This window comes from Cololabis saira, chromosome 6, assembly GCF_033807715.1.
Source record: "Cololabis saira isolate AMF1-May2022 chromosome 6, fColSai1.1, whole genome shotgun sequence".
Lineage (NCBI taxonomy): Eukaryota > Metazoa > Chordata > Actinopteri > Beloniformes > Belonidae > Cololabis > Cololabis saira.
In genome coordinates this window covers 48,891,771-48,911,219 of record NC_084592.1, presented here as the reverse complement: position 1 = coordinate 48,911,219, position 19,449 = coordinate 48,891,771, and the positions used below count along the sequence as shown (strand labels likewise).

Sequence of the window (19,449 nt, the reverse complement as noted above, 5' to 3'; positions counted from 1 at the left end):
ATCTGTAGAGCACAATTCAACACAAGGTAATTCAAAGTGCTTTACATCAACATTAAAAGCGGCAAGACACAATTAAAACATAAATAACAAATAAAATGAAATAAAATTATAAGAAAAGAGGTAAGATCATAAAAAGCAGCAGTTGTTAGGCAGTAAGGGCAGTAGATCCAGCAGGTCAATATTTAATGAGCCAGTAATGTTTTTATCCTAATTTAAAGGCTCTACAGTTGCAGCAGAATCAGCAGAATCAGGTCTACAGGAAGTTTGTTCAATTCAATTCAATTCAATTCAATTTTATTTATATAGCGTCTAATACAACAGATGTCTCTAGACGCTTTCCAGTGTCTAGAGACGCTGGATCCAGTATGGTCCAGTTTCCTGGTCCAGTTTCCTGGTCCAGTTTCCTGGTGTAATGTGGTCCAGTTTCCTGGTGTAATGTGGTCCAGTTTCCTGGTCCAGTTTCCTGGTGTAATATGGTCCAGTTTCCTGGTCCAGTTTCCTGGTGTAATATGGTCCAGTTTCCTGGTCCAGTTTCCTGGTGTAATATGGTCCAGTTTCCTGGTCCAGTTTCCTGGTGTAATGTGGTCCAGTTTCTTGGTCCAGTTTCCTGGTGTAATATGGTCCAGTTTCCTGGTCCAGTTTCCTGGTGTAATATGGTCCAGTTTCTTGGTCCAGTTTCCTGGTGTAATATGGTCCAGTTTCCTGGTGTAATGTGGTCCAGTTTCCTGGTGTAATATGGTCCAGTTTCCTGGTGTAATATGGTCCAGTTTCCTGGTGTAATATGGTCCAGTTTCCTGGTGTAATGTGGTCCAGTTTCCTGGTCCAGTTTCCTGGTGTAATATGGTCCAGTTTCCTGGTGTAATATGGTCCAGTTTCCTGGTGTAATATGGTCCAGTTTCCTGGTGTAATGTGGTCCAGTTTCCTGGTGTAATGTGGTCCAGTTTCCTGGTCCAGTTTCCTGGTGTAATGTGGTCCAGTTTCTTGGTCCAGTTTCCTGGTGTAATATGGTCCAGTTTCCTGGTCCAGTTTCCTGGTGTAATATGGTCCAGTTTCTTGGTCCAGTTTCCTGGTGTAATATGGTCCAGTTTCCTGGTGTAATATGGTCCAGTTTCCTGGTGTAATATGGTCCAGTTTCCTGGTCCAGTTTCCTGGTGTAATATGGTCCAGTTTCCTGGTGTAATGTGGTCCAGTTTCCTGGTGTAATGTGGTCCAGTTTCCTGGTCCAGTTTCCTGGTGTAATGTGGTCCAGTTTCTTGGTCCAGTTTCCTGGTGTAATGTGGTCCAGTTTCCTGGTCCAGTTTCCTGGTGTAATATGGTCCAGTTTCCTGGTGTAACATGGTCCAGTTTCCTGGTGTAATATGGTCCAGTTTCCTGGTGTAATATGGTCCAGTTTCCTGGTGTAATATGGTCCAGTTTCCTGGTGTAATATGGTACAGTTTCCTGGTGTAATGTGGTCCAGTTTCCTGGTGTAATATGGTCCAGTTTCCTGGTGTAATATGGTCCAGTTTCCTGGTGTAATATGGTCCAGTTTCCTGGTGTAATATGGTCCAGTTTCCTGGTGTAACGTGGTCCAGTTTCCTGGTGTAATATGGTCCAGTTTCCTGGTGTAATGTGGTCCAGTTTCCTGGTGTAATATGGTCCAGTTTCCTGGTGTAATGTGGTCCAGTTTCCTGGTGTAATATGGTCCAGTTTCCTGGTGTAATGTGGTCCAGTTTCCTGGTGTAATATGGTCCAGTTTCCTGGTGTAATATGGTCCAGTTTCCTGGTGTAATGTGGTCCAGTTTCCTGGTGTAATATGGTGCAGTTTCCTGGTGTAATGTGGTCCAGTTTCCTGGTGTAATGTGGTCCAGTTTCCTGGTGTGATGTGGTCCAGTTTCCTGGTGTAATATGGTCCAGTTTCCTGGTGTAATGTGGTCCAGTTTCCTGGTGTAATATGGTCCAGTTTCCTGGTGTAATATGGTCCAGTTTCCTGGTGTAATATGGTCCAGTTTCCTGGTGTAATATGGTCCAGTTTCCTGGTGTAATGTGGTCCAGATTCCTGGTGTAATGTGGTCCAGTTTCCTGGTGTAATATGGTCCAGTTTCCTGGTGTAATATGGTCCAGTTTCCTGGTGTAATGTGGTCCAGTTTCCTGGTCCAGTTTCCTGGTGTAATATGGTCCAGTTTCCTGGTGTAATGTGGTCCAGTTTCCTGGTGTAATATGGTCCAGTTTCCTGGTGTAATGTGGTCCAGTTTCCTGGTCCAGTTTCCTGGTGTAATGTGGTCCAGTTTCTTGGTCCAGTTTCCTGGTGTAATGTGGTCCAGTTTCCTGGTCCAGTTTCCTGGTGTAATATGGTCCAGTTTCCTGGTGTAACATGGTCCAGTTTCCTGGTGTAATATGGTCCAGTTTCCTGGTGTAATATGGTCCAGTTTCCTGGTGTAATATGGTCCAGTTTCCTGGTGTAATATGGTACAGTTTCCTGGTGTAATGTGGTCCAGTTTCCTGGTGTAATATGGTCCAGTTTCCTGGTGTAATATGGTCCAGTTTCCTGGTGTAATATGGTCCAGTTTCCTGGTGTAATATGGTCCAGTTTCCTGGTGTAACGTGGTCCAGTTTCCTGGTGTAATATGGTCCAGTTTCCTGGTGTAATGTGGTCCAGTTTCCTGGTGTAATATGGTCCAGTTTCCTGGTGTAATGTGGTCCAGTTTCCTGGTGTAATATGGTCCAGTTTCCTGGTGTAATGTGGTCCAGTTTCCTGGTGTAATATGGTCCAGTTTCCTGGTGTAATATGGTCCAGTTTCCTGGTGTAATGTGGTCCAGTTTCCTGGTGTAATATGGTGCAGTTTCCTGGTGTAATATGGTCCAGTTTCCTGGTGTAATGTGGTCCAGTTTCCTGGTGTGATGTGGTCCAGTTTCCTGGTGTAATATGGTCCAGTTTCCTGGTGTAATGTGGTCCAGTTTCCTGGTGTAATATGGTCCAGTTTCCTGGTGTAATGTGGTCCAGTTTCCTGGTGTAATGTGGTCCAGTTTCCTGGTGTGATGTGGTCCAGTTTCCTGGTGTAATATGGTCCAGTTTCCTGGTGTAATGTGGTCCAGTTTCCTGGTGTAATATGGTCCAGTTTCCTGGTGTAATATGGTCCAGTTTCCTGGTGTAATATGGTCCAGTTTCCTGGTGTAATATGGTCCAGTTTCCTGGTGTAATGTGGTCCAGATTCCTGGTGTAATGTGGTCCAGTTTCCTGGTGTAATATGGTCCAGTTTCCTGGTGTAATATGGTCCAGTTTCCTGGTGTAATGTGGTCCAGTTTCCTGGTCCAGTTTCCTGGTGTAATGTGGTCCAGTTTCCTGGTGTAATATGGTCCAGTTTCCTGGTGTAATATGGTCCAGTTTCCTGGTGTAATGTGGTCCAGTTTCCTGGTGTAATATGGTCCAGTTTCCTGGTGTAATGAGGTCCAGTTTCCTGGTGTAATATGGTCCAGTTTCCTGGTGTAATATGGTCCAGTTTCCTGGTGTAATGTGGTCCAGTTTCCTGGTGTAATATGGTCCAGTTTCCTGGTGTAATGTGGTCCAGTTTCCTGGTGTAATATGGTCCAGTTTCCTGGTGTAATATGGTCCAGTTTTCTGGTGTAATATGGTCCAGTTTTCTGGTGTAATATGGTCCAGTTTCCTGGTGTAATATGGTCCAGTTTCCTGGTGTAATGTGGTCCAGTTTCCTGGTGTAATATGGTCCAGTTTCCTGGTGTAATATGGTCCAGTTTCCTGGTGTAATATGGTCCAGTTTCCTGGTGTAATGTGGTCCAGTTTCCTGGTGTAATATGGTCCAGTTTCCTGGTGTAATATGGTCCAGTTTCCTGGTGTAATATGGTCCAGTTTCCTGGTGTAATATGGTCCAGTTTCCTGGTGTAATGTGGTCCAGTTTCCTGGTGTAATATGGTCCAGTTTCCTGGTGTAATATGGTCCAGTTTCCTGGTGTAATGTGGTCCAGTTTCCTGGTGTAATGTGGTCCAGTTTCCTGGTGTAATATGGTCCAGTTTCCTGGTGTAATATGGTCCAGTTTCCTGGTGTGATATGGTCCAGTTTCCTGGTGTAATGTGGTCCAGTTTCCTGGTGTAATATGGTCCAGTTTCCTGGTGTAATGTGGTCCAGTTTCCTGGTGTAATGTGGTCCAGTTTCCTGGTGTAATATTGTCCAGTTTCCTGGTGTGATATGGTCCAGTTTCCTGGTGTAATATGGTCCAGTTTCCTGGTGTAATATGGTCCAGTTTCCTGGTGTAATGTGGTCCAGTTTCCTGGTGTAATGTGGTCCAGTTTCCTGGTGTAATATGGTCCAGTTTCCTGGTGTAATGTGATCCAGTTTCCTGGTGTAATGTGGTCCAGTTTCCTGGTGTAATATTGTCCAGTTTCCTGGTGTAATGTGGTCCAGTTTCCTGGTGTAATGTGGTCCAGTTTCCTGGTGTAATATGGTCCAGTTTCCTGGTGTAATGTGGTCCAGTTTCCTGGTGTAATATGGTCCAGTTTCCTGGTGTAATGTGGTCCAGTTTCCTGGTGTAATATGGTCCAGTTTCCTGGTGTAATATGGTCCAGTTTCCTGGTGTAATATGGTCCAGTTTCCTGGTCCAGTTTCCTGGTGTAATATGGTCCAGTTTCCTGGTGTAATATGGTCCAGTTTCCTGGTGTAATATGCTCCAGTTTCCTGGTGTAATATGGTCCAGTTTCCTGGTGTAATGTGGTCCAGTTTCCTGGTGTAATATGGTCCAGTTTCCTGGTGTAATATGGTCCAGTTTCCTGGTGTAATGTGGTCCAGTTTCCTGGTGTAATGTGGTCCAGTTTCCTGGTGTAATATGGTCCAGTTTCCTGGTGTAATGTGGTCCAGTTTCCTGGTGTAATATGGTCCAGTTTCCTGGTGTAATGTGGTCCAGTTTCCTGGTGTAATATGGTCCAGTTTCCTGGTGTAATATGGTCCAGTTTCCTGGTGTAATATGGTCCAGTTTCCTGGTCCAGTTTCCTGGTGTAATATGGTCCAGTTTCCTGGTGTAATATGGTCCAGTTTCCTGGTGTAATATGGTCCAGTTTCCTGGTGTAATATGGTCCAGTTTCCTGGTGTAATGTGGTCCAGTTTCCTGGTGTAATATGGTCCAGTTTCCTGGTGTAATATGGTCCAGTTTCCTGGTGTAATGTGGTCCAGTTTCCTGGTGTAATTTGGTCCAGTTTCCTGGTGTTTGTAAGGACTCGGGTTCTGGTTCTGGTTCTGGATCAGCTGCAGCTCTTGATTGATTTCTTGTTAATTCTGTAAAGATGCCGTTGCAATAATCCAACCTACTGAGACGTTTGTCCACTTCTGTCCTCCAGGGTGGTTTGTGTCGGGGGGGACGGCTCCGTGGCTGAACTGTGTCACGCTCTCGTCCTCCGAGCTCAGCTGGACGCAGACCAACCGGAGAAACCAGTGAGACCAGCAATCCCAGTGGGGATCATTCCTGCTGGTGAGTAAGAGCCGTCCTCATCATGAGACCCCTGGGGACACCTGGGGACACCTGGGGACACCTGGGGACACCTGGGGACACCTGGGGACACCTGGAGACACCTGAGGACACCTGAAGACACCTGGGGACACCTGGGGACACCTGAAGACACCTGAGGACACCTGAGGACACCTGAAGACACCTGGGGACACCTGGGGACACCTGGGGACACCTGAAGATGAGACACCTGAAGACACCTGGGGACCCCTGGGGACACCTGGGGACACCTGGAGACACCTGAAGATGAGACACCTGGGGACACCTGAAGACACCTGAGGACACCTGGGGACACCTGAAGATGAGACACCTGAGGACACCTGGGGACACCTGAAGATGAGACACCTGAGGACACCTGGGGACACCTGAATATGAGACACCTGGGGACACCTGGGGACACCTGAGGACACCTGGAGACACCTGAAGATGAGACACCTGGGGACACCTGGGGACACCTGAAGATGAGACACCTGGGGACACCTGGGGACACCTGAGGACACCTGGGGACACCTGAAGATGAGACACCTGGGGACACCTGAAGATGAGACACCTGGGTACACCTGGGGACACCTGAAGATGAGACACCTGAAGATGAGACACCTGGGGACACCTAGGGGCTGTTCTTTATTTCATTTTTATGTTCTTAACTCCCGTTTGTTTATACTTCTTTTATCCTGCTCAGCTTTTTACTGTAAAGCACTTTATAATTTTTATCTGTGATAAGAGCTCTAGAAATAACGTTGATTGATTGATTGATTGATTGATTGATTGATTGATTGATTGATTGATTGATTGATTGATTGATTGATTGATTGATTGATTGATTATCTGTCTTCTTCAGGTTCTACAGACGTGGTTTCCTGTTCGGTTCACGGAGTCAGAGACCCGGTAACGGCCGCGCTGCACATCGTCCTGGGTACGATTCTCCCGCCGAGTGTGTCGGTTCATCCGTTCATCGTTAGGAAGTGTCGGTTCTTCTCCGGTTTCCGGTCCCAGACTCCGGACGGAGGAAACAAATGTCCAACAGTAGCATCGCTTTGATTAAATCCCCGGCTCACTGTAGCTCCGCCCATTTATAGTAGGATATTCGGGGGGACGGCCTCCCCATGTAGGAACTGTTGAAGAATATTATCAAATCCAGTTCAGAAGTCGCTGTGTTGTAGAGAGTTTTAGTCTGTGGTGTAGTGAGTTTTAGTCTGTGGTGTATTTAGTTTTAGTCTGTGGTGTATTTAGTTTTAGTCTGTGGTGTAGTGAGTTTTAGTCTGTGGTGTATTTAGTTTTAGTCTGTGGTGTAGAGAGTTTTAGTCTGTGGTGTAGTGAGTTTTAGTCTGTGGTGTAGAGAGTTTTAGTCTGTGGTGTAGAGAGTTTTAGTCTGTGGTGTAGAGAGTTTTAGTCTGTGGTGTAGAGAGTTTTAGTCTGTGGTGTATTTAGTTTTAGTCTGTGGTGTATTTAGTTTTAGTCTGTGGTGTAGAGAGTTTTAGTCTGTGGTGTAGAGAGTTTTAGTCTGTGGTGTAGAGAGTTTTAGTCTGTGGTGTAGAGAGTTTTAGTCTGTGGTGTAGAGAGTTTTAGTCTGTGGTGTAGAGAGTTTTAGTCTGTGGTGTAGAGAGTTTTAGTCTGTGGTGTAGAGAGTTTTAGTCTGTGGTGTAGAGCAGGGGTTCTTAACCTTTCTGACCTTGGGGCCCAATTTTTTCAGTACAGAGTGGCCCGGGGCCCATTAAATATAAACACTCTATAGCAGGAGTCTTCAACTAAAACTTTAAGAGGTCCATGTTTGATAAAAAACTTTGCGTTTTGTTTCAGTGGCCTTTCACTTTCGCACTTTGAACGCCACGGTCTCTGAACGTATGAGACACTGGTTTTGTCCCAGTGGGAAGGCTGAAGAGGATGAATTTGTCCATTCCGGGTTGCATATTTAAAAATACAGCGAGGACAAAACTTAGTTTGATTTTACTTTAAGTTATTTACATTAATAAGTTGTCAGGACTCAGTGTGTCGGGTTCATCCGAGCCTGATCAGCTGCGACGGGCACAGCCCGCACCGCAGCTCTCTGGTCGCGCTGCAGCAGTTACTTTCCGATGCTTTTTCGAAAGCCCGAACAGTCCAGTCCAGCAGACACGACAGCCCACGCATCTACATCTACCATCCTTCAGCAGTAACGACGGAGCCCACCGCCCGAGCGGCAGCCTCAGCCGACCTCCCCGGCCGCGGGGACGCGCCGGGATAAATGATCACGCCGCGCTCGCTCGCTCTGGGCGCAGACCCAATTAATCGATCCCTAATCCTGGCGGATCTAAACGTAATCTGTGCAAAATGAAGGATTTTCTCTGTAAATACACACCATTTCTCTTACTATTACACGTACAGCTAGCTGAGTGTCTTCTTCTCCTCATTTGGTTGGGAGTTGCTATGCAGTCCCACGGCCCTCGCGGCCCACATGTACAAAACTGATTTTTTTTTGGCGGCTCACTAGATGGCGCTCGCGGCCCAAGTGTGGGCCGCGGCCCTATGGTTAAGAATCACTGATGTAGAGAGTTTTAGTCTGTGGTGTAGAGAGTTTTAGTCTGTGGTGTAGAGAGTTTTAGTCTGTGGTGTAGAGAGTTTTAGTCTGTGGTGTAGAGAGTTTTAGTCTGTGGTGTAGAGAGTTTTAGTCAGTAGCCGGCGGTGAGCAGACCTACAGAGCGTGTCTGGGTTGGTGTGCTGACCCAGAGTGGTTGGAATCATGACTTTTATATAGTAAGTTCAAAGCACAAAAGGCAGGAATAAACAAGCCAAGTGAGAGACAAAAGGCAATTTACAGTCAGATGTGATCTGTGGCCAAATGCCGTTATCTGGCATTTGGCATGACTGTCACTAAGTTGGAAATTACCCCATAGCGAGTTCTCGAGGTTCAAGTCTGTGGCCAAATGAGTTGGTATTAACATATGAGTCAGTCAGGAAGTTCATCATATGGAGTTGGTATTAATATATCAGTCAGTCAGGAACTTCATCATATGGAGTTGGTATTAACATATCAGTCAGTCAGGAACTTCATCATATGGAGTTGGTATTAACATATCAGTCAGTCAGGAACTCATTCCCGTGGTTCAAGTCTGTTCAAAGGTGTGGGCCCTGCAGGGGGAGGAAGCTGGAGTTTCACGTCAGCCACCGTGTCACAATGCCTCATCAGAACCGATGACATCACAGCCGGGGGGAGGAGCCGATGACATCACAGCTCTTATATATATATATTTATTTTATTTTATTTTTTTGTCTTGGTCTGGAATACAGACGATGTTTCTGATGAAACTCCAGTGAAGTTAATGTTACATGAAACTTAGAGCTGCAGCAGTGACACACACACACACACACACACACACACACACACACACACACACACACACACACACACACACACACACACACACACACACAGATGGAGAGGAAACCAGATTCGTCCAGAGAGACGCAGGTTATAACAGGTATGTGGCCAGATGGCCCGGTGTGTGTGTGTGTGTGTGTGTGTGTATATGTACATGTGTGTGTGTGTGTGTGTGTGTGTGTGTGTGTGTGTGTGTGTGTGTGTGTGTGTGTGTGTGTGTGTGTGTGTGTGTGTGTTTGCTGACCAAGCATGGAGAACCTAATTCTTATCAAATCACTGACCGTCTCAGATTCTCCTCAGTGAAGGAAAGCTTCAACCCAGAAGAAAAATTCAAAAAAATTCAAACCCACATGATTTTGAAAGGTTTGGGGGACATGTCCCCCCTGTCCCCAGTGGAAATTGCGCCCTTGGTGGCGCTCACGTCGTTTAGCGCAGCAACAACGTGCTGCCACTCACTCTCTTTATTATATACTATTTATATACTATTTATACTTTTACTGTGACCACCAAATAATGTGGTTTTCCTGTCCTCCACCTCATCCTCAACATCTCCATCTCAGTCTCCGTGAAATTCAGTGTCTCGGTGGCTCGACACGTCTCATTCATGCTGACGCCCAAACAGACTGCAGGTGGCGCTGCACATGCTCAGCAGGCTTATTAATATGCAAATACTACTTTGCATTGCCCTTTTAAGGTAAAAAGTGGGCGTGTAGAGGGCGGGATATGAGGCGGATTCAGCTGCGCATCCTTCCAGCTGGACTGTGATTTATAAAGAAAACATTGCGTGCAAGTGTGCGTGCACATGGTTTTAGAAATCCGCATTATTTTTTGCGCCCGCCATTTTCAGCTTTTGGCTTTACGTGCACTTTTAGTATGAATCCTACACACTCTTTTATAAATGAGGCCCCTGGTTTCTTCTGCAGGTCAGAACAGGTCATGTCTGGTTTGTTCTGCAGGTCAGATCAGGTCATGTCTGGTTTCTTCTGCAGGTCAGATCAGGTCATGTCTGGTTTCTTCTGCAGGTCACCTGCAGCAGGTGGACATGTGCAGCTTCTGGTGTCTCGGTGAGCTGCTGCGTTTCGGCTTCTCTGCCATGTTCGGGTTCGGAGGCCGGAGCTTAGCGCGAGCAGAGAAGAAGAGGTGGATGCCGTCGACGCAGCGACGCGAGTACGCTCTGGTGAAGACGCTGGCCAAACTCAGGTCACATACACGTTTATCTTTTGATTCTTTCTGCAACGTTAGTCACATGATGTGCATTCATTCTGAAATTAAATCTGCTCTCGTCTCCAGACCAGAAGAATGTCAGCTGTCTTTTTTACCAGCGAAGAAATCAAACCACTCGCTTTTTGGATGTCGGTAAGAAACACTCAGATTTTAGAACACAATAGATTAGAATATACTTTATTTATCCCTTGCGGGAGATTCTTTTGCCACATCGCTCCAGGGTCCAGCCTCATTTGCCATTACAAAAAGAAAAGTCGACAAGCCTTCATGAAGAACTTCAAAAACAGCACCAACTACCCAAAGTATTGAAGTCACAAAGAAAATCTAAATAACACAAGGATAGTTTTAACTCATGAAAACACACTCCTACCAGCTCAGATACACCACTTCCTCTACAGCCAGGAAGTCAGTAGGTCCAACAGACGTCTATACAGCACTGAAGAAAAAAAAAACCAGAACAGACACGAAACCGGCACGGAACCGGCCGAAACACGAGCAGCAATCGTCCCAAGTCTCGAGATCCAATCACAATCTGAGCTAAGCTACCGCGATTAACTAACCCCAAAAACTACAGAGCAGCAGCAGGTGAACGAGCCGATGTCTATGTCTATGTGTGTGTGTGTGTGTGTGTGTGTGTGTGTGTGTGTGTGTGTGTGTGTGTGTGTATGTATATGTCTGTGTGGCTATGTGTGTGTGTGTGTATGTGTGTGTATATATCTGTGTGGCTATGTGTGTGTGTATATGTCTGTGTGCCTATGTGTGTGTATGTGTGTATATATCTGTGAGGCTATGTGTGTGTATGTGTGTGTGTGTATATGTCTGTGTGGCTATGTGTGTGTATGTCTGTGTGGCTATGTGTGTGTGTGTGTATGTGTGTGTGTGTGTGTAAGTGTGGCTATATGTATGTATATGTATATATCTGTGAGACTATGTGTGTGTATGTCTGTGTGGCTATGTGTGTGTGTGTGTGTGTATTTATCTGTGTGGCTGTGTGTGTGTGTGTGTGTGTGTGTGTGTGTGTGTGTATGTCTGTGTGGCTATGTGTGTGTGTGTGTGTGTATTTATCTGTGTGGCTGTGTGTGTGTGTGTGTGTGTGTGTGTGTGTGTGTGTATGTCTGTGTGGCTATGTGTGTGTGTGTGTGTGTGTGTGTGTGTGTGTGTGTGTATATATCTGTGAGGCTATGTGTGTGTATGTGTGTGTATTTATCTGTGTGGCTGTGTGTGTGTGTGTGTGTGTGTGTGTGTGTGTGTGTATGTCTGTGTGGCTATGTGTGTGTGTGTGTGTGTGTGTGTGTGTGTGTGTGTATATATCTGTGAGGCTATGTGTGTGTATGTGTGTGAGATACTTCTAATTAATAACTGAGAAAGGAAAGAGAAGGTGCTGGACACCCCTCAGTGGATCATGTTGGTCCCGGCAGCGTAATGTAATCCAGACCGTGTATCCATATTCTCTTTTATATTTATAGTTTTTTTAATTTGTTGTATCTTTGTTACTTCATCACAGCTGTTGATGGGAGTGGAACTCTGTACAAACGCTTCGGGCTTCATTCCCTCCATGCACTGTTTTAAAAATAAAGTGTGCTAAATAAATAAATGAAAATGGCACTTTCTATTGACCAAGAATGAGGTGTAACCGGGCCCGACCAACGCTGCTGGCAGCTTTAATACCTTTCTCATTTGCTCCTCCGGCCGTTTTAGAGGTCATGACCAGGACCAGGACCAGGACCAGGACCAGAGCCGGGACCAGGACCAGGACCAGGAACCAGGTAAACCCGATATTTAAGTAGAAGCACATCATTTCTAAACCTGCTCCGATGTTGAGGTTGTTTACTCTGTCTCTCTGTGATTGGTTGTGTAGAGGGGGAGGAGTCCTGGAGAACCAATCAGGGCCAGTATCTGAGCATCAGCATCATGTCCATCCCCTGCCTGAGTCCTCACGCTCCGCGAGGTCTGGCCCCCAACACCAGGTAGCTACTTCCATCTCTACTTCCTGTCTCTGCTCACCTCCACCTCTACTTCCTGTCTCCATCTCTACTTCCTGTCTGTGACGCTCTGCTCACCTCCATCTCTACTTCCTGTCTCTGCTCACCTCCGTCTCTACTTCCTGTCTGTGCTCGCCTCCGTCTCTACTTCCTGTCTGTGCTCACCTCCGTCTCTACTTCCTGTCTCTGCTCACCTCCGTCTCTACTTCCTGTCTGTGACGCTCTGCTCACCTCCATCTCTACTTCCTGTCTGTGCTCACCTCCATCTCTACTTCCTGTCTGACGCTCTGCTCACTTCCATCTCTACTTCCTGTCTCTGCTCACCTCCGTCTCTACTTCCTGTCTGACGCTCTGCTCACTTCCATCTCTACTTCCTGTCTGACGCTCTGCTCACCTCCATCTCTACTTCCTGTTTCCTGACTCACCTCCATCTCTACTTCCTGTTTCCTGCTCGCCTCCATCTCTACTTCCTGTTTCCTGCTCACCTCCATCTCTACTTCCTGTTTCCTGCTCGCCTCCATCTCTACTTCCTGTTTCCTGCTCACTTCCATCTCTACTTCCTGTCTGACGCTCTGCTCACTTCCATCTCTACTTCCTGTCTGACGCTCTGCTCACCTCCATCTCTACTTCCTGTCTGACGCTCTGCTCACCTCCGTCTCTACTTCCTGTCTGACGCTCTGCTCACTTCCATCTCTACTTCCTGTCTGACGCTCTGCTCACCTCCATCTCTACTTCCTGTTTCCTGACTCACCTCCATCTCTACTTCCTGTTTCCTGCTCGCCTCCATCTCTACTTCCTGTTTCCTGCTCACCTCCATCTCTACTTCCTGTTTCCTGCTCACCTCCCCCTCTACTTCCTGTTTCCTGCTCACCTCCATCTCTACTTCCTGTTTCCTGCTCGCCTCCATCTCTACTTCCTGTTTCCAGCGTAGCCAACGGCAGCGCGTCGCTGATCGCGGTACAAAACGCTTCCAGGTCAGAGTTCGTGAAACACCTGAAGAGATTCAACAGCTCCGGGGGAGAGGTGAGGAGACTCTTTAAGGACTTTGTTATTTCTGGTACTCGAGTTGTAAAAAACATCAGGGGGGATGGTGGATTTGATCATATGGGGACAGATAATTTGTGCTGATTACAAATAATATAATATATTACAAATAATAGCAGTGACCAAAACAGCTGCAGAAATACTGCAGGAATGACATAGCAGCAGTTAAATGCAGTCTTCTGTAAGCTTTAAATATCCACTGGGCTTACATCAAATACATCAAAACACAACTATAAAAACAGTTCAAATAATAATGTGACGTTCTGAAGCCTAAATGTCCGTTTCTCTCCGTTTACAAGCAAACGTGAAGACGGAGGTTTTAAAAATCTCCACTTTGGCCGGAGTTTTCAGAAATGATGGTTTTTGGAGACTTTGAGCTTCGTTTTCGTGTAAACGAACGACCAAAACGCATGAAAACACCAGCGTTTCTGCTCCGTGGAAACGGGGCCTCAGTCCTGCACGTCTGGTTCCAGCTGAAGTTCAGCAGCGTCTGGAAGTTTCTGTCAACTCCATCTTCTAAATCCAGCTTCCTCAGAGGAAAAGTCTTGGCTGGGAGATTAGTGGAGATTAGGCCCGAGACGCCACACTGACCCCCTTTCTAAATATACTAAGAGCTGCTCTTCAACATCAGAGTAAACCTGTTTACCGGCTGACCTACTTCCTGTCGGCCTCGGCACGCAAACATCACTGTACCGGTCCAGCCAGGCCAAGGTCAGAACTCTCCAACATTTATCACCACCGTTACACGTTACACCTTTACACAGTTACACTGTTACATCACCACTGTTACACCACCACCGTTACACCGTTACACTGCTACAACGTTACATCACCACCGCTACACCGTTACACCACCACGTTACACCACCACCGTTACACGTTTCATCACCACGTTACACCGTTACACTGCTACACCGTTACATCACCAACGCTACACTGTTACACCACTACCGTTACACCGTTAGACTGCTACACCGTTACATCACCAACGCTACACTGTTACACCACCACCGTTACACGTTACACCGTTATACCGTTACATCACCACGTTACACCGTTACATCACCACCGTTACACCGTTACATCACCACTGTTACACTGTTACATCACCACCGTTACACCGTTACATCACCACCGTTACATCACCACCGTTACACCGTTACATCACCACCGTTACATCACCACCGTTACATCACCACCGTTACATCACCACCGTTACATCACCACCGTTACACCATTTCATCACCACCGTTACACGTTACACCGTTACATGAAGAAAGGAGGAAGGGAGGGAGAAGGATTGAATGTACGAGGGGAGTAAAGAAGGAAGGAAGGGAGGAAAGAAGGAAGGGAGAAAAGAAGGAAGGGAGAAAAGAGGAAGGGAGAAGGAAGGAAGGAGCAGGAGGAAAGAAGAACAGGATAATTAGGTCATTTTGACCCGAAGACAGCACAAGGGTTAAGATACGCAGGATTTAGTTTAGACGTGCGACTGCGGCGCTCCAAACTTATCAGACGTTGCATTTGATTGACAGTTGCTTTGCACGTTTATATTTCTTAAGTTTAACTCTTTAACGAAAACAACAAATCGAATTGCTCACATCCAGAAAACACAAGAATAAACTAGACACACACTAAACAGGCAGATAAATCTGTCTGCTTCTCCAATCATCACCTGTTTCTCAGGTTAAATAACCAGCTGACCTGGAATCAGCTGATCACAGCAATGCTGCCCCCTGGTGGCCGGGAGCGGAACTACAGGAATACTCCTACACTCCAGCCCCAACCTGTGATTTAACCGCAATAAACTCAGTGATATTCAACATTTTAGCTTGGAAACATATTTCATGTTTAAAAGGAAGAAAGATCCAAGGCACTCTTCTTCAAATATAAAAAACCTTTATTTAAATTGTCTATTTCATGTGGAAAGATTAAAAAAGTGGGTTACAGCCCAGGCGTTTGGGCCACAGCTTCCTCAGGTGGAACATCAACACGGTGATTCTCCTTAAATAGGAGGATTGAAATCACCTGGGCAGGTGGAGGAAAATACTAAACTAGAGAAATAACAGATAATAAAGGCTTTTATATTTGAAGAAGAGTGTCTTGGATTTTTCTTCCTTTTTGACAACCTTTTTCCCACCAAAGAGCACCTTCATCACACGACTTAGATCAGGGGTCGGCAACCCGCGGCTCTAGAGCCGCATGCGGCTCTTTAGCGCCGCCCTAGTGGCACCTGGAGCTTTTTATAAAATGTTTGACCTTTTTTTCCTTTTTTTTCTTCTTTTTCCTTTTTTTCTCTTTTTTCTTCCCTTTTCCTTTCCTTTTTAATCTTGACATTTCAACTTTTTTCACGAAATTTTGACTTTTTTCTCGAAATTTTGACTTTTTTCTCAACATTTCAACTTTTTTCGAGAGATTGTACTTCAACATTAATCTTGACATTTCGACTTTTTTCTCTGAATTTCGACTTTTCTCTCGACATTTTCGACTTTTTTCTCGAAATTTTGACTTTTTTCTCAACAGTTCGACTTTTTTCTCGACATTTCGACTTTTTTTCTTAAAGTGCATAATAATTCCCCCAGTTATAGCAAATATAGAAACATGCAGCATGTGTTTCTTCATTCTAATTCTGATACAAGACATTTCCTTTTTTGCAGCTCCAGACATATTTGTTTTTTGTGTTTTTTGTCCAATATGGATCTAAAACATTTTGGGTTGCCGACCCCTGACTTAGATGAACCTTCTGAGCACTCTGGACTGGATCATATTTCATGTTTGCTTCATCAGCAATAAACCCAATAAAGATAAACACAACCAGTTACATGCTCTTATCATCCATCAATTTAGCTATATGTTGTTTTACTTCAGACAGTTAACCAAATTCAGACTCTTTCTTTTTCTAAAATGCTTATTCTCCCACCGAGCTGTGGATGTTTAAAGTTTAACCTGGTTTTCCAGTAACAGGTTGTTTCTGCACCGGGTTCAGAGAGAACGTTGGTCCTTTTTCCTCTTGGGCCTTAACGGCAACGTGGACTTAAATAACCAGGTTAGGGTTAGGGTTAATTGTGTTAAATAACCAGGTTAAATAACCAGCTGACCTGGAATCAGCTGATCACAGCAAATGCTGCCCCCTGGTGACCAGGAGCGGAATTACAGACATGAATCTGGCTCTTCCAGCACGTTTCAATGTTTCAGTGTCTAATTCCGACTAATCAGTACCAGTACTACACACCAAATACTGAAAATATCAAGTACATGGGAAGTTTAGGAAGAAAAAGTCTTGAAAACGAGCAAATATGTTGAAGAAAAACATTGATCTGAAACAGAACAAACAACGCTGAAGAGTTCAGGGCTGGATCATTTAGTGAAACATATTTATTCTGAGTGAATATTCCGGTTCATTTGTCCGGTATTCCAGACTCACAACCGGACACTTTGTTCACGTTTGATTTCTTTGTTGTCATTTAAAAAGCTGCAAATTGCCACATTTGAATATCCGATAAACCAACACCTGAAATCAGGTTTTAAGTCTCAGCAGCAGAATAAATGTATTTGTTTCTCTTTTATTTTCATGAGACTTTTATTCAGTAGACAGTAACTTGTTGTTGAGCAGATTGATTTCAGCCGGAGGTTTCTGGTCTCTGCTGCCCCCTAGGGGAGAACCGGGGAACTAGAGCAGCAGCTGAACAGAGAGACGCACATAGACACATACATAAACACATACATACACACACAGAGGGCCGCCGCAAGGGGTGTCGCGCTATGGGCCGTTTTTTTTTTTTTTTTTCTTTTTTTTTTTTTTCAAAAATGTTTTTTTTTTTTCCTTTTTCCCTTATTAATATCAACAGTCACGTTCCATTACAGACCTAAATGTGTACTAGTCTGTGCATATCAATAAATATATGTGCAATGATGCGCGTGTCTGTTGTTCAATACAACTGATCAGACCAAGCGCAGACACAAGCTGCTCTGATCCAGACGGTGGAGTTGGAACAAACTGTCACACAATGTCGAGAGAACGAGACAGATTCAGGAAATTTCCATCAGGGGATGAAAAAAGAAAAAAACAAAAGAAAATGGAAGAGTTTAATGTCTCTCTGAAAGGCTTGTTTGATACATGTGTTACAAAAATCACCGATCCGACCGGGTCTCAAGCAGCCGTCCCCCGCGTCGAGGCAAGAGATGATGATGAGGCAGGGGAAGGTATCCAGTATTTTGATAATTGGAGAGTTAAAATTGTGCATATAGACACCCGATCCGACCCGAAAAACCCAAAAGTTTTGCGCGGGCTCGCTACGCTCACGTGCGAGGGCCCCCCCGGCCATTTCGCACAGGGCCTCGCAAATCTCCCAGACGGCTCTGCACACACATATACATATATACATATATACACGCATGCACGCACGCACGCTGAAAGTCTCGCCGCTGTCTGTCCCTGCCTTCAGCTCCTTTGAATCCACAGTTTGTCAACTGTCTGGACCTACTCCCACAATCATTGCAACCGTTTACCGCCCCCCGAAACCAAATGGCGAGTTCTTAAATGACTTTGCTGCTTTTCTCACACACCTTTCCACTCTCTCACCAAACACAATATTGCTGGGAGATTTTAACATACACATGGACAATTCAATTCAATTCAATTCAATTTTATTTATATAGCGTCTAATACAACAGAGTTGTCTCTAGACGCTTTACAGAGACCCATACCCAGAACATGACCCCCGAGCAGTTATTACATAAACAATGCAGCAACGGGATGACCAGGGGTGGGGACCGCAGGCCAGCACGCAGCTCCCGAAGCTCCGGCCCAATCAGCAAGTCCCAGGTTGGGGTGCAGGGTCAGGAAAAGACTTGTGCTCCGTAATGCAAGCTACAAGCCACCCACGACCACCTGCAGGACAAAAGAGAGAAAAGGGAGGAGAAGGGGGGGCCAGCAACGGGATGACCAGGGGTGGGGACCGCAGGCCAGCACGCAGCTCCCGAAGCTCCGGCCCAATCAGCAAGTCCCAGTTTGGGGTGCAGGGTCAGGGAAAGACTTGTGCTCCGTAATGCAAGCTACAAGCCACCCACGACCACCTGCAGGTTCCGGTGTCCGGCAAAGGATGCTGCAACATGGACAAATATAATATATAATATAAACCATCCTCTCACCAGAGACTTTACATCCTGTCTGGAGAGCTCTGGATTTCAGCAGCACACCCACTTCTCCACACACTCCAAAGGACACATTTTGGATTTAATCTGCTGCTCTGGTGTCACCCCTTCTGACTGTGCTGCAGCTGAACTCCCCATCACCGACCACTTCCTCCTCTCATTCAACATCCATCTCACTCTGTCCACCACTAAGTCCCCACGTCTCATCTCCTTCTGCAATATTAAGGACATACATTTGGATTCTTTCTCCTCTAGTGTCGACAACTTCATGGACTTTGTAGATTTAACCACCCCTGAACAGCTGGTTTGACACTACAATACAGGACTCCATGATATTATCGACTCTCTCGCTCCACTAAAAACCAGATCTGTTTCTTTCACCCTTTCTGCTCCCTGGTTTACGCCTGACCTTCGGCTCATGAAAGCCAAAGGCAGGCAGCTCGAGCGGCTTCGCCGTAAAACTGGTCTGTCTGTTCACAGACAAATGTACAAAGATCACCTTATGCATTACCGGGACTGTATTACCAAATCCAAATCAAACTACTACTCCAGCATAATCTGTTCAAACGCAGGCAACACCAAGTCACTGTTTTCATTGTTCAACAATATCACCCGTTCCCCAGTCTCTATACCACCCCATCTCTACTCAACTGCCTTCTGTAACTCTCTACTGTCTTTCTTCAACACCAAAATCCTGCAAATCCATCAGGACCTTGGTTCTACCTCCCTCAGCGTCACTTCCGATCTCCACCCGCCCACCCACCCCTTCTCCTCTGAGCTCCCCACCCTCTCGGAGATCTCTGACCTCATACACAGGTCCAAGCCCACCACATGTCAACTGGACCCCCTCCCGACAGTCCTGGTTAAGTCCTGCCTCCCTTCTCTGGTCCCCCTCATTTCTGCCATCATCCACTCCTCTCTCACCACTGGAACAGTTCCTTCATCATTCAAAATTGCTGCAATAACCCCAATCCTGAAAAAACCTGGTGCAGACCCTACCAACTTCAATAATTTCCGTCCTATCTCAAACCTGCCCTTCATCTCCAAGATCCTCGAGAAAGTAGTCGCTACACAACTCCAGCACCATTTATCACTTAACAACCTGTATGAACAATTCCAGTGTGGCTCCGCCCCCTCCACAGCACCCAAACTGCACTTGTAAAAATAACCAATGACCTCCTCATGGCAGCTGATTCTG

General features: G+C 45.8%; 1 protein-coding gene across 1 annotated transcript in view; it reads left to right on the top strand.

Annotated features, from left to right (window-relative positions):
- Nucleotides 1-19,449, top strand: part of cerkl (ceramide kinase-like) — a 78,001-nt gene that overhangs the window by 56,926 nt on the left and 1,626 nt on the right. The window contains exons 6-12 of the mRNA XM_061724251.1: nucleotides 5,326-5,456; nucleotides 6,334-6,408; nucleotides 9,873-10,050; nucleotides 10,141-10,206; nucleotides 11,773-11,840; nucleotides 11,933-12,041; nucleotides 12,983-13,079. Coding sequence (XP_061580235.1) covers nucleotides 5,326-5,456; nucleotides 6,334-6,408; nucleotides 9,873-10,050; nucleotides 10,141-10,206; nucleotides 11,773-11,840; nucleotides 11,933-12,041; nucleotides 12,983-13,079 — 724 coding nt within the window. The remainder of the gene's footprint in view (nucleotides 1-5,325; nucleotides 5,457-6,333; nucleotides 6,409-9,872; nucleotides 10,051-10,140; nucleotides 10,207-11,772; nucleotides 11,841-11,932; nucleotides 12,042-12,982; nucleotides 13,080-19,449) is intronic.